At 51.7% G+C, this 14,852-nt stretch overlaps 1 protein-coding gene across 2 annotated transcripts in view; it reads left to right on the top strand.

Moving 5' to 3' along the window:
• The first annotated feature begins 3,810 nt into the window (after positions 1-3,810).
• The window catches only part of UBE2F (ubiquitin conjugating enzyme E2 F (putative)), a 54,939-nt gene continuing 43,897 nt past the window's right edge, over positions 3,811-14,852 (top strand). For both annotated transcript variants that reach the window (XM_045794001.2, XM_045794003.2), the window contains exons 1-2: positions 3,811-3,966; positions 8,301-8,434. In XM_045794001.2, coding sequence (XP_045649957.1) covers positions 8,317-8,434 — 118 coding nt within the window. In that variant the 5' untranslated portion in view covers positions 3,811-3,966; positions 8,301-8,316. The remainder of the gene's footprint in view (positions 3,967-8,300; positions 8,435-14,852) is intronic.

Raw genomic sequence — 14,852 nt, forward strand, 5'->3', positions numbered from 1 at the left:
CTCTCCAGCTGGGTTCTAAGGTAAGGGCTATGGTCAGCATAGCTCTTCTCCCCCAACAGTCTCTAAATTCTAGTGGGACAGACGGGTCTCCCCCATGCACAGCAAACCTCAGGAATCAGTTATGAGCCTCCCCCCTCCCATCGGTGGGATTTACCTACTACTAGTTCCCTGCAGAGCTCATGCTTTTGGAGGCCAGGGTCTATAGATTATACACCGTCCTTTTCAGGCTCTCAGCACTTGGTAGATGGTCATCATACAGTTCTGGTTGGAATAGATTTCAGAAGACACATAGGAACTAGGGGCCTGTGTGTGTCAAGGCCTGCTCTCCAGTGCCCTGGGCTTTGCTCCCAGGGAGAACCAGTCCTGGCTGGAGGGCGGGATGCACACCCTGGAATAACCTGGAACAACGCAGAACAGGTTGAAACAAGAACCAGCCGAGGACCGAGCTGGACCCTTCCACCCACATCTACTCCACAACTAGTGCCTCCAGGGCTATTCCCAGTCCATGCAAGGGGCTGGCTTTGAAACATTGTGAAGGTCTTGCCCTGGGAAAGCTTGGAGTCCACAGGACAGTGCGGAGCAGGAGAGCAAGAGCACTGGACCCTGTGGGCCTGGCTCTCATGTCGACTCACCCAGCCTGTAGAGTTTACCTCTCACTGAAACACAGAGCCAGGAATGTCTGCCCCAATGGGGTACCACTGATGTGGGAGAGCTCTGCTTCGTCCGCAGTGAGTGCAAGAGAGAAACCCGGAGTGGGTGGCCAAGGAAGGCTGCCCCTCCGGGGCTTTACCAGCAGAGGTCACTTTTCCTGCTGAGCAGGCCTCACACCAGGCACCCAGGCCCTTGCAACAGACGTTGTTAACCAACTGGCCTGCTGCCCTAGGCTGAAGAGTGCCCAGGTCCCTGGCTCGCCAACACCATGTCATCCAGGTCAGTGAGCCCCAGGCCAAGCCAGGACAGCCTCTGGGATTGCCGTGCAGCCTGTGTGTCCAGAGGCAGGCCTAGCTGAAAACAGATAGAGGACATCTTCCCTTCCACACTCCGGCTGGAAGTGCTGGTTGAACTTCTTGGGGTAAGGGTGTAGGGGGTGGGAAGAACACCTGGTGAATTGTCTGCCTGCTCTTCCTCTGGCACCTGCACCCCTCTGGGAGGCTCACAACTGAACCTCTACCCTTCCTTCCCATATGCACACACAGTGGGTGTGTGATCCAAGCCCAGCCAGCCCTCCCAGAGAATGTGAGATTGGGAGGAAGAGGATAGCTCCCCTGATGGCCTGGATTGTAAAGATGTGTCTGAGGCCAGACCCCAGCTCCAAGGAGGCCTCTGGGAGGACATGGCCAGCCTCTAGAGGCCAAGACTCAGATGGAACCACTAAGAACAAGAGGCCTGCACATGACAAGCTCCTCATGCTGTCCCCCAGGTCCCCAGAGGTGACCTCCTTGGCTTCTGTGAACACTCCAGTCTTCTCAATCTTTTGTGCTCAAGCTAGTTAGTACAAGCTCCATTTTTGCAGAAGCCCTGGATGATGACAAATTGCTTCCTTAGGAGGCATGAAGGTCAATTTGACTCCTTTCCTGGCTGCTGGAACCACCAGCTCCTAAGGTGTATGGTGCTCGGTGAGGGCAAATCCCAGCTCTGCCATGTCAGGTAGACTAGTTCTGTGCCTTAGTTTCTGCATTTATGAAGTGGGGATATAGTAGTCCCCCCTTATGTGCAGGGTATCCATTCCAAGACCCTCCCCGAGACCATGGATTCTACCAAACCCTGCATAGACCGTTATTTCCTATACATACATACCTATGATAAAGTTTAATTCACAAATTAGACACAGTAAGGGATTAACAACTAATAACAACACCAAATAAATATCACAATACTGTAAGAAAAGTTATGTGAATATGGTCTCTCTCAAAATATCTTTTTTAAAGGATTTTATTTTTTTTTTTGAGAGAGAGAGAGAGAGAGAATGAGTGGGGGAGGGGTAGAGAGAGAAGCAGACTCCCTACTGAGCAGGGAGCCAGATGCAGGGTGGTGCGGGGATCGACCCCAGGACCTTGAGATCATGACCTGAGCTGAAGGCAGACTCTTAATCCACTGAGCCACTCTGGCGCCCCTCAAAATATCTTATTGTAGTGTACTCACCCTTCCTCTTCTCGCAATGAGATGAAGTGCGTGGAATGACATAGGCACTGTGACGTAGCATTAGGCTACTATTGACCATCTGACAATGCATCTGAAGACAGATCATCTGCTTCCATACTGCAGTTAACTGAGGGTAACTAAAACCTTGAAAGCAAAACCATGGATAAGGGAGAGGACTGCTGTGACCAAATGACTGTTTCATGAGGTTGTTGTGAGGATTACGTGAGTTTACAATCTAGTAAGCCTGAAATAAACATCAGGTGAAGGCACAAGGCAGCCTCGTGAAATGGAGCTAGAAATGGCTGCATTTACCCACAATGGTGAGATTTGGAGCACTGGGCACTGCAGCCTTTCCCTTACAGAGTGGCCCCTTAGTGAGAGACAAGCCTTCAAGTCATTCCAGTTGTATCTTCACCTGCTGCCTTGCTTCAAGGTCTTATCTTCTCTCGCCGGGACTCCAGCAACAAGCACACGCCATACTTATCAAGCAGATGTATTTTGTCCACCTGTTGTGTGACAGGATGGGGGAGGGGGTATAGAAGGATGGGGAACATGGCAGAGGAGGGATTGAGGAGCTGAACTTAGGCAAACAGGCAGTGGCAGGAAGTCTCCAGCACCAAGAAGGGGAAGCACAGAACTCCAGCTACGTCACTGAGGGATACCTGCACCTCCCTGACTGTGGGGCCTCTCTGAGCAAGTAGTGTCTAAGTTTAGGAAGACAAGAGTTAGCCAGGCGAAGAAGGTGGGAAGTGTTCCAGAACAGAAGGAATACCATGGGTTGGTTCTTCACTGGTCTTCCTGACTCCCTGCCTGGCTCCCCTCCCACGAGCTCAATGAGAGCCAGAAGCTTCTTTTAGAAAGAAAACTTAGTCACTCCACTGTTTAAAACCATTCAATGGGGCTTCTGGAAATAAATTCTAACTCCTTGGCTCTTTCTTCCCGGTCCACGTGGTGAATCTCATCTTTTAGGCGGCCCATCCCTCCAGGAGCCGTCTTGTCTGACTCCCTCATCCCGGCGCCTATTTCAATCACAGGGACACAAATGGACGTGAGAATTTGTATTCAACAAGCTAGAAATAGATAAAGTAGGTATTTTACAAATGTAGAGGAGAAAAGAGGAATAAAAGCCTTTCAGACAAGATCAGGAAAGGGTCCGGGCACTCCTGCAGACTGCCCCCAAGCACACTTGGGGTTGATCTGTGGCTGCGGCTCGCCTGACCGCCCCGCCCCTCGCCCCTGACGCCTGGTCCTTCGCACCCTGGGCACTGGGCCGGGCACAGAGCAGGCGCCCCATCCACCGAGGCGGTCAGCTTGGGCCGGCCGCTCCTGCAGCGCAAGGCTGCGCCCAGCACCTCGGAATAGCAGGTCCAGGTGCCACAAACGACGAAATGAATGGAGGCAGGAAAGCGGCTCAGAGCCCCGGGCACCGGGGTGCGCAGGCTCGAGAACAGCTGGGACGACCCCGCCCCCGGCCGCTACTAGCCAATCAGCAGGGATGGCGAGATTCACGCCCGCCCCCGGCCGTGCCCTCTGCCAATGAGCGAGTCCTGGGCGGCCAGCTGCCGAGCCCAGCCCCGGCCGGCGCACGCCGCTGTTCGCGTGTCAGGCTCCAAATAAAGTTCGTCGGGGCTTTGAATTTTTTTTTTTAAAGCGCCCGCTGCCATCTCGGCCGCCGCTGGCAAGAGAGGCCGAGTCCCCGCCCCGCCACTTCCGGTCCCGCCGCCCGGAGCCGGTGCGGCTGTGAGGGGCCGTGTGTCGCCGCCGCCGGCCGGCCGGGCATGGTGTTAGGTGCCGGGCCCGCCTCGCCTGTCTCGGGGTGTCCAGGTGAGCAGCGCGCGGCCCCGCGGCGGGCGACGGGCGGCCACGGGCCTCCGGGCGGCGCCGGTACCGCGGGCGGGCCGGAGGGCGGGCGGCGCCGGGGCCGCCTCAGGCCGCGCGCTCCTCACGGCCGGGCGCCGGCGGTGCGGGGCCGGACCGCCTGACCGGGAAAGGGCCGAGGCGCCGGCCGCCGCCGGGCTCGAGGGGCAGCCCGCAGCCCCCGCCTGCTTGTGCCGGCGCCCGCACGGCCTCGCTCGCGCCCGCCGTCGCGGGGGAGCCGCGGGCCGCATTGTCCAGAAGGAAACGGAGCCCAAGGTCACCAGCCCGCCGGGGCGGGGGGCAGCGGGACTCGGACGCGGGCCGTGGGACTCCTCTCTGCCTCGGGAGTCCGGCTAGGCCCGGAGAGCGGCGGGGGTGAGGAGTGGGACTCCCGCCTCCCCAGCCTGCCTGCAGCTGCCCCGCGGCTGGGGGCGGCCTCGGATCTTTTGGAGGATTTTACCCGGACCGAGAGGGGGGAGGGTATCTTGGAACGATCTGAACAACCGAGTCTTGGATTCTAGACCTGGTTCCGCTGGTGTGTAATCTTGGGTGTGGCCCTGCCCTCCCAGGGCTCAGTTTCCTCATTTGTCACATGAGGGGACTGGGCCCTCCCCTGTCTGCATTCCCTCCAGCCCTGGAGTAGGGGCAGGATGGGTTGGAGTGGCCAGAGAAGGTTTCTTGGAGGAGATGTTGGAATCTGGGTAGGAATCTGTTGTCCTGAGGAAGGAATAGGAGTAGGTGGTGAAGGGAAGGAGGGCACTCCAGACCTGGATATCATCAGATTGAGCAGAAGCTTCCAGAAATGGGCACGGTGGTATTGAGGAACAGGGAGGAGGCCAGCTTGCAGAGGATTTCTGGCTGGGTATGGGGATGAGGGGTGGGTGGTGGGGGACAGAGGGTGGGAGAGATGTTTGGAGACAAATCATCACCAGGCTAGGTGGTGTGGGGCTTGAGAACCTCCACCCAGATTTGCCTGCGGTTCAGGTAGTAGGTAGTGCAGGAGGGGGCATGTTTACTGATGAAAATAAAGGGTTGGGCTCCAAAGGTCGTTCAGCCAACCAGGGTGACTCCCCTGACAGGTGGGAGGTTTCTGGACCCTGGCATTCTGAAGGAGGAGGGTACAGTGTGGACATTTTTGTGTCCTGATAAGGGCCTCTTTGGCTAGAGAAGTTGATCGCCCCCTGGTGACCTGTGGTTCCATCTTTTACTCTGAGGTTGCGACTTTTCCACAGCAGGAAGATTTGCAAATGCGGAGCTCCTCACACTGAGCTGACTGGCTCCTGGTATCCTGCACAGGTGACATGGCCCGATGTTGCCACTACAGGCAGGAATGCCAAGTAAATACTCCTTGATGACGAGACCAGTAAATAGCACGCAGGAATCTTCTTTGAACAGCCCGAGAGCAAGTCCCACCCAGAGGAGGAACGTAAATGGGCCAATTGGGACTTGTGGGATTTAGAGACAGCATCTATTCGATGCAGCTGATCTGTCACCAGAAATGCTGCCTTAACACTGTGTGCTTTGCAGTCAAGGGGTAGTTTTGTGTTAAGCTCTGTGGGTGAAGCGTAGTATAGAAGGAAAAGAGAATCCTGAAGCAACTGCAGGTGTTTGGCAAACCTCTTGACAGTTTGAATAATTCTCTTTGTTCAGATCTCTTTGTAGAGAATTAATTTAACAGCTAAGGAAACATTTCCAAATTAGGCCTTAGGTTTATCCCTACAGTGGCATGGAGTAGTAATACGGATGGTGGACAAATAGGTGGTCATTATACACTCAGACTTCTTAGAATGCTGGGAAAGTAAGTTCAGTGTTCTCTTCGATAGACAACAAAACACAAGTATCATTGTCTTATACCTGTCAGTCAGTGCCCTGTGTATTTATTAAGGGCCACAAACTTGTTGATGATTGCAAGCCAGAAATCTGGCTCCTAGTGGAGTTGAGTGTGGGGCATATTCTGCCCACAGAGAAGACTTCAGTGTGGGTAGTAGGGTTATAAAAGAATAAGCAGCAGGGAGCCTGGGTGGCTTAGTCCACTGAGCGTCTCATCCTTGGCTTCAGCTCAGGTCTTGATCTCAGGGTCTGGAATCCAGCCCCGAGTTGGGCTCCTCGCTCAGCAGGGAGTCTGCTTGGGATTCTCTCTCCTTTTCCACCCTCCCACCCCTGCTGTCTCTCTCAAAAAAAAAAAAAAAAAAGAAGGCAGAATCCTCAGACTGCAGTGACACAGAAGAGTGTCTTGGTGTGAGCCTTTGTAAACAAGTCTTCCGAGGACCCTCCAAGTGGCTCCTTCAGTGCAGGCCCTCAGGGAGTTCAGTGCAGACCAGGCATGTGCCCTGGCACTTGCTTCTCCGTGGGGCTCTTTGTTATGACTTTCCTAGGGTACTGCCTGTGGAACTGTCTTTACTCATGTTGGGCTTTTGTTTTATTTTTTGGCCGTATTTGTATTGGCAGGGTCAGCTAGAGGATAAAAATCAATTGGACTTTGTGAAGGATGTATGTCTTGGTCCATCTTCAGGCAACCCTAACCAGGTGGGATTGATGTGCTCAAGTCTGGGTGTGTGGTGGACTTGGCTGGGGTGGCAGACACTGTTTTGTGATCCAGATCTGCTTAAGGGATTCCTGACAAGATCATTCCAGGTGGGGGCTGAGCAAGAGAACCTGGCTCTGGATGGTCCTTCTGTCTCTGGTAGCTATAGGCTGGAGCCCTTATGGGTGTTTGGCTTTCGTCCCACCCCCAGGAAGCCCCCCTTGTGAGGTTACCAAACCAGTACCTTCCTGCCCTGGGTAAAGCTAAGAAGATGTGTGTTGGTTATGGTCCAGGCTGCTATGTAGGTTCATCTGGGGAGATGGCATGGTCAAGTGGCAATGAAGAAACTAGTGTTGGTTTGTTTTCACATTTGTGTCAGCTTTATTGAGGTGTGATTGAAGTGCACGAAACTGCACATATTCAAAGTATGCAGATAGATCTGTGTATGTATATACCACTGAAACCATCACCACACTCAGAATGTTTGTGTCATCTCCAGGAGGGAAACTGATGTTTCTGTGGTGACTGCTTCTGGCAGCTGGGTGGCCTCAACCAAGCCAGTTCCTGGGTTCCTATCATCACCGGATCTACATCAGTTAAAAAAAAAAAAAAAAAAGTGGGAACTGAGGGTTGGAGGGGGAAGTCCTTCCCAGATTTGAAATTTTAGGAGCTTGTGAATGCTCATGTGTAATAGAAGCATCTTTTGAAGCATTTAGACCAGTGATTTCTAAAAGGGATTAGGTGTGTGTTCGCGTGGGGGTCATATACGATACAGAAGATCATATTCAGTATGTTTCTTTTTTATGGCATACATAATAGAAAATAAAATCTGACAGTCTTTGGAGGAGGGGGAGATACACAGAAGAAGATGGTATGAGAAGTTACGTAAAGAACCTGGGTTAAAAATAGTAAAAATACCAATGGGGGAAATGTGTTCTTATTTTGGCTTTCAGTATCTTGGCCTCAAACTAAAAGTTTTGTGTTTGGGTCAAGTTTTTCATTTGGAAGTTTTAGATCGTTTTCTTTTGAAAACAATCGGTATTGAAGTAATGTGAAAGCAACAAAGGAAATTATGGAAATATTGGGCTGGTAACCAGTTTTTGTGTTTGGTCTTTATTGTCCTTCCCAGTGAGCTTTGAGTGAGTTTCAGGGGGTGCCTGAAACACAGATGGGTTGGAAGCAGCCAGTGAAGAGAGTCTAGTTTGGGGCATTAATTCTAACTTAATATTGATGTTGATATTGCCTAAAAAATGTAAATAAGACACAACATAAATAAATGCAAAGATGCTTCTTAAGGGAGAAGAAAAGGGAGGCATTGCATTGCTTCCTCCTCACCAGGGCTGATGCTCCCCTCAGTCTGCGATGGGCCAGGCACAGGGGCCACACACACAGGTGCACGGTCCCTGCAGCAGAGAGGGGCACACTTAGAGAACAGTGGTGGGGCAAAATGGAACCCATTGGTGGAGGCTCCCCTAGACCACGAGCTCATGGGAGCCTTGTCACCACGGTGTCCCAGGGCCTGATGCCCAGTGAATGTTAAATGCATGGCTGTCCCTTTTTAAAATTTTTGTGTACTTTAAAAAATCAGACTTACAGAGGATGGCATAGAGATTTCCCAAATCAATTATAAGGAATCCAGTCTTATGAATGTGCCTTATATGCTGAATTTTTCTGTGACTAAAGTATAGGTAAAAGTTAACTACCTATGGCCTTGTCTTCAATTTCCAGTCATTGTCTAGAGACATGTCTGTAACCCTACTTTTGGTCTGTCTTTCAGGGTAAAGGTAGCAGTAATGCTGACACTGGCAAGCAAACTGAAGCGGGAGGACGGTCTCAAAGGGTCCCGGACGTCAGCCACAGCCTCCGACTCCACTCGGAGGGTATCTGTGAGAGACAGGCTGCTTGTTAAAGGTAACGTCATCCATGTAAGCTGGTTTCTCTACTATAACAAAACGAAGTCTGACTGGAGGCTCTTTGGGGATATGAAACAGCCAGTTGCTGAGTAGAAATACCTGTTTGAAAATATTTAAAAATATAATTGCCTGTCATTTACAAGGACTTCGTACTGTGGGAATACTAAGGACAAGAAAATGTGGTATGTCTTGCCACTTGGGATATGCTCTGTAGGGGCTGCCAGAGTGCCGGTGGGAGGATTGTGGTACTCTGGCCTCAGTGCTGTCAGTGTCTGGCTGGTGTGGTGGTCAGGGGAGCATCTTCCTTTCTCGTGCTTAATCACAAGGGGTTCCAGAGCCCCTCTCTGACACCTCAGCACCAGTTTCTAAAGGGAGGGAATGGAATTCAGTAATCTCTAGGGTCTTTCTGTACTTCAGTCAAGTCACAGCCTGAAGAGAGCCTTGTACAAAATTAGTTCCCGTCACAGAATTAATAACTTGAGTGTCTTAGAGCTGTAGTCTTTGGAGAAGGGTTTATATAGTGTGTGTGAATATGCGTGTGTTTGTATGGAATTTTTGCATTCTTTCATTGATCAGACTTACAACTGTGAGGTGCAAAGGCAGTTTCCTGGGGTCATGAAGACTACAAAAGGTGAGGAAGAAACAGTTCCTGCCTTAAGCTTAGAATTTGCAGCACTTTTTACTTTATGGCACATGTTTACATTTCTTAAGTGTATAGGAGCTAGGAAGCCACGAGCTATACAGTTGGTTAGGACTGCCTGTTTTCCTGTCATATCAGGTAGACACCATGAGGTTGCTGGCATTTGTGTGTCTTGAAACACACCTAACAGCAGGAGAGCTGGTGTGAGTGCATGCACTGTTTGTCCTTCTCAGAAATGAGGCACTGCTGAGCTTGGCAGGAGTGGCACCAGGAATGCATCAGGTTCAGGGAGTCTTGGGTGGTGCACTCTTCCTTATCCTCCCTACCCCTGAATCTGGCCTAGCTCTGGTTTATCCAGCCTAATGGATGACTGGCTAATGGTGGAGTAAGAATCACTTCTTACGTTTTGACATTACCCACTGTATCAGATTGAATTCAGAATTTGTGATGGACTGCAGCGCTCAGAGGGTGGGACATGGGCCGCAGCTCCTCACTTGGATGGGCCTGATAGGACTTGAGTCTCTTTCCCAGATGCTGGCTCAAGGGTTCCATCTACGGAGGAAGCCAGGAGCCAGGTGAGCTGGGGAAGGGGTTGGATGTGTTGATGTGGTCCTTAAGTGAAGGCTGTTTTAGTGCCTGGGACTTACAGCGAGAAGGCCCAGATATTAGCTGAGGAGGAGCAGGTGGAAGCAGTGAGTAGACTGTCCTGTCTTCTTCACCATATCTTTATCATGTAAAGATATTAGTAACTTGTACACAGAGCACTTGGGACCAGGCCCTGCATTGGACACTTCATAAGGCAGTTCTTGTTTGACTGCTAAGCCTTGCCAGGTGGGTGGTTCATTCTGCAGCTGAAGGACTGAGACTCAGGTTAAGAAATGTGTCCAGAGTACAACTTTGTTGTAGCAGCACAGCCAGACCCACAGTCTGGGGTGGGGCAGGCTCTGGGGGAGCAGACGCAACAAGCAGAAGCTGGAGGAGCAGGAAAGAAGTGCGGGTCCACTGAAAAGAGCATTTAGGGAGGCGCAGGGGCTCCTGCACACCTTCCACCCTGCCCGAGGATTCACCTGGCAGCTCGCAAATGGCTCTAGGGCCTGATGCAGCCCTGGGGAGCCCATGGAGGCTGGACTCCATCCCTGCTCCCAGGACAGATACCTTTGGCTGGGTTTACAGGGCCCTGCTCAAGTCCTTTGACTTTGTGAGACTCATCAGAGAGAGAGGTGCAAAACCACCTTGTGGGGCCACCTGTTTCCATCCTCCCAGGGCACTGGTGATTATCAGGTTTCTGGGGTAGCTGTGGGCAGCAGGGCTCAGTGTAACACACACCTCATGTGGCCTGCTCCCTCCTGCCTCTGGGGACTGTTGGACCAGGCTGGGCTGGCTGAGTGGTGAGCAGTTTGGGCATGTGGTAAAGGGTGGGGAGAGAGGAAGGGTGGCCCTGGCCTGAGAGGGGGCTGTGAAGAACAGGCACATAATGAAGGATGCTCTGATGGTCCATGATTTCCTGATCTGCCCCTAAAGCACTCCTTTGCTTGGCTAGATGTGGAGGAGATCTTCATTCTGGGGATTTCGGATGCCGGAAGTGGTGCGTGGAGTCTAGGAGTCTGTGGCATTGTGAGCACTTAAGGGGTGATTACAGAGAAGTTCTTTCTAGGGGAAGCCCCCTTTGGGAACTTTGAGAAAAGTTGGATGTCTGAGTTCAACAAGATTGCAATAGTCAGCAGTGTCATCCTGGGCTGTGGCTTTGGCTCATGTGGGAATGTTACTCATGAGGATCATTAGTTTGTAGAAAAGTATGTTAATGTGTCTTGGGATTCAGTACCATAGGCTGGGTTCCCAGGAGTGGGGAATTTGGTATCCGGATAGTTATAAAGGAGTATCCCTGAGACTGATACCTGTAGAGGGAGGTGAAGGACTCAGGAGCAGGCAGAGCAAGAAATCGACCTCTGGGGAAGGCTCCAGACAGCCTCTGCTTAGGGCAAGCATAGCCTTCAGAGCAGTCCCCAGTCAGGTGAGATGGTCAGGTTTTCCTGCTCTGCATGGATCAGTTGCCAGAGAGGCTGCCCTGAGAGGGATGAGGGTCCTGGGGTGAGGGGGTCTGTGCAACCTACACAGTCCCTGGAAGGACTGATTGCTGAAGGCCATCTGCTGAGAGCCCTGTGGGGGGGTGGGGGGGTGGGGGGGCTGTGTATCCCGTAGCCCAAAGGTACGGGATCTGGCTTGGTGCAGATGGCTGTAAGGTTGAGCTGATGGATGGGGGAGATTGGGGGTTGGCAGGGACAGTTGGTGCTAATGGTGAGGGCCAGTAGTGGCTGCAGAGCTGTAGTTCCTGTTCCTTTTCTTGCCTCTGGAAGGCTGGAGTCCCCTCTCCTTGGAAAAACCAGAGCCTGCCTTGGAGCAGCTGGCCAGGGGAGGCTTCTGTGCTGGCACCTTGGTCACACCACCTTTTCGTTTGCACCCCTCAGGTAACTCGGGGACATCCTTCAGGCTGGAATTGGAAAGATACTTGTAGCAGCAGTCCCTGGAGGGTGTAGAACAATCGAGTATTTCTGGGCTAGGACTGAGGGCTGCCGTCTGCCCTGAATCCTAGGAGCTGGGGACAATGTGGAGAGAGTGTCAGATCTGTGCAGGTCTGAGCCTGACTGGGGAGCTATCACCAGGGTTTTTAGTCACAGGGCAGATGGTACTGAGTTCCTGGTGGACCTTTGTGGGGCCACTGAGTCCAGCAAGTTCAAAGTCCGATGGTGCTTCCCACCTACCAGAATAGCCTAGCAGGGTCTTAGCTAGCAGAACCTTGGCACTTTTTATGTAATGGGATTGTGTGTGTCTCCTTGTTCTTTCATTTTTTTCGCTGAACAGACATTTTAGTCCCTGCTGTGTGCCACCCTACTGTTAGTGCCCCCTAAAGACCCCAGGGGCTCCAGGCATGCTGGCAGAAACCTTTCACCTCTATTAGTCTTTATTAAATGTGGAGACTTGGATTGTGCTGAGTTCAGGGTCAGTTCCGGAATTAGGGGAATAAGAGGGAATGAATCTGTGTGTACCTTTATCCATCCCAGCCCCCACACCCCAGGTGCTTCCTGGCGTTCCGTGGCTGTGGTGTGTGGCTGTCCATGCTCCAGGCCTGGAGCAGAGAGGCCTGGCTGCCCACCAGCATATGCTTCCCAGGGTGCAGGGTGCAGGGTGCAGGTGCCACCTCAGGTGCACTGCTGTGTCCACATGAGCTGTTCAGTCATGGGATGGGATAGGGAGGGCCCCATTCCAGCAATTCCTGGAAGAGTGGGGGAAAGAGGACCATTTATTGTTTTCCAGAGCTGCTTTCTCTATGCCAGGCCCTGCCCAGGACCCTGGGGGTGGGCTCAGAGTTTGGCTTGCATGTTGGCAGAATATTCAGAGCACTTAGCGGCACTATAATATGTATTTTAAAAACTTGAAGGGTACCTGCTTGGCTCGGTTGGTAAAGTGCACGACTCTTGATTCAGGGTTGTGAGTTTGAGCCCCATGCTGGGTGTAGAGCTTACTTAAACATAAAATCTTAAAAAATAATAAAAATAAAAAATAAAAGCTGGAATAGTGACCCAGAGAGGAAGAGTCCTGCTAAAATGGAGCTATTGCAGCTGGCTCCAAGGTTAACCTTTAAAAAATGTTTTGTCAAAGGGTTAAATAACCGTCAGGCTGCCCAGAAAGCTTGGTGGCCCCACTTAGGTATACCCGGTAGCCCTGTAGTGCAGGGAGAATTGTAGAAGCCAGTTGCTGACCTTGTCAGCTCATGTTGAAAGTGGGGGTAGCCTGAGGCCTTGGGTTTCATTCTCATTGATACCAGTCTCTGCTATAGCAGTTGTGCTGATTTTCAGGGTGATAGCCTTGCTTCCTCAGTGTGTGGAGGGGACTGTGAGTGCTCTGGGCTGGCACTCGGCAGTGTGCTACTAAAAGGCCCCTAGCCTGAGTAGAAGGGCTGATGGGAGGGGCCGTGAGGTCCTCAGTTCTCGGCTCTAGCAGTGCTGTCCCTGTGGAGGGGCTAATGCCCTTCTTAGTTCAGGTGTCTCCCAGATAAGGGCACTGTGCATGGATGCTGAGACTGCAGAGGGGGTGCTCGACACCTAAAGACGGGTGGGAAGCTCACAGAGAAAGTTCCAGTCAAAGAAATCTAAGAGGTAGTGGTTCAGGTGGAAGGAGGTAATCAAGTCTTCTGGGAAGTAGCTACATCTTTCCCTGGGTGGAATGGCACAGCTGCCCTGCCCGACGGGGCTTGGAGCTGGCTCTTCCCAAGAGCCATCTGTTTCGGTGATTGGCCCTTTGTCTTAGCTCAGACTGCCATAAGCAAATACTATAGATTGGGTGGCTTCAGCAACACACATTTATTTCTCATGGTTCTATAGCCTGGGGAGTCTAAGATCATGGCATCAGTGAGGACCCCTTCCTGGCTTGCAAGCACCTGGTATCTCTTCTTATAAGGGCACTGATCCCATTGTGAAGGCCCTACCCTCATGACCTCATCTAACTCTCATCATCTCCCAAAGGCCCCACCTCCTAATAATGGGGGCGGGGCGGGGTTAGGGCTTCAACATAGGAATTTGGGGGGAACACACTTCCACAGCAGCTTTGGAATGCATTGGTCCCTAACTACACAAGGGGAAAGGCTTCTCACATCTCAGGACGTTCACACCAAGAGCACGGCCAGCTTGCTGGCAAGTGTGCTTATTTGTTAGGCGTTTCCTGAGCTCCCTGTGTGTGCCAAGCCCAGGGCCAAGTAATGGGGTCGCAGGGCTGGGTCAGACTACAGTCCCTACCATGAAGAGGGCGCAGATTTGAGGGGCAGGCAGTGGAGAAATAGGAAGAGCACTGTATTGTGAGCAGCCTGTGGCAGAAAGGGGTGAAGACGTGCCGTGTGGGGGCCACTGTGGTCATCGGGTGGATTTTGTAATCTGATATCTCGGTGCAGTCGTGCTTCAAGTGGGCTCTGTGGTTTGTTTTTTAGTTAGAAAGGAAAAGAGTCTAATTTCTCAGAAGGAAGTTGTGCAGCCTCGGAATTGTGCAAGGTGCCCCCCAGAAAGGCTTGGCCAGTGAGGGGTAGAGGTGTTAGCATCTTGGAACAGGCGAGACTTTAGCAGGTTAAAAATACCTGAATTCTTGCTATTTTGCAGGTAGGGGTTGTGTCCTGCAGGCAGTGAGGTCATGCAGGGAAGGGCTGCTGCTTTGCAAAGAGGCCTCTCAAGCCTGTGAAGCAATTTGCTTGTTTCTTTGGCCGTAGACTTCTTGTACGAGTCTAAGGCGATAGCTACTGATAGTAATGAATTCTTATTTGCCATCATTTGAAGTGTAGAGAAACTTGTGTCATTTGTGACAACCCCATGAGAGTACGTGGCTTATTTTACCTTCTGCACTGGACTGAACTAAAATGCTGATTATCTTTATTGAAATTCCTGTGCTCCCAAGATTGTATTTCTTGCCTGCTCTTGGACCAAAAGCCTACGGAGGCCCTGACTATGGTGGGACTCTCCTGGCCCTTGTCCACTCCCTTGACTGAGTAACACTGAACCTGGAAATGCAAGCATAATGGTCATCTTTGGAGTTGAACTCTAGACCACAATGTGAAGTTACTAAATCTGCGTATGTAAATATCTGTGTGTGAATATTTTAACATGGCCAAATATCCTGTAGCAGTTTCCGATACCTGGGGAGAGTAAAAAATTCAGAAGCCTAGGCCCCACGTAAAACTTTTGGTGTAATGGGTCTGCATAGGACTAGGAGTTTTAAAAGCTCAGCAGGTATAGAT

This window comes from Ursus americanus, chromosome 1 (genome assembly GCF_024610735.1).
Source record: "Ursus americanus isolate L20-20 chromosome 1, mUrsAme1.1.p, whole genome shotgun sequence".
In the NCBI taxonomy this organism is placed as follows: domain Eukaryota; kingdom Metazoa; phylum Chordata; class Mammalia; order Carnivora; family Ursidae; genus Ursus; species Ursus americanus.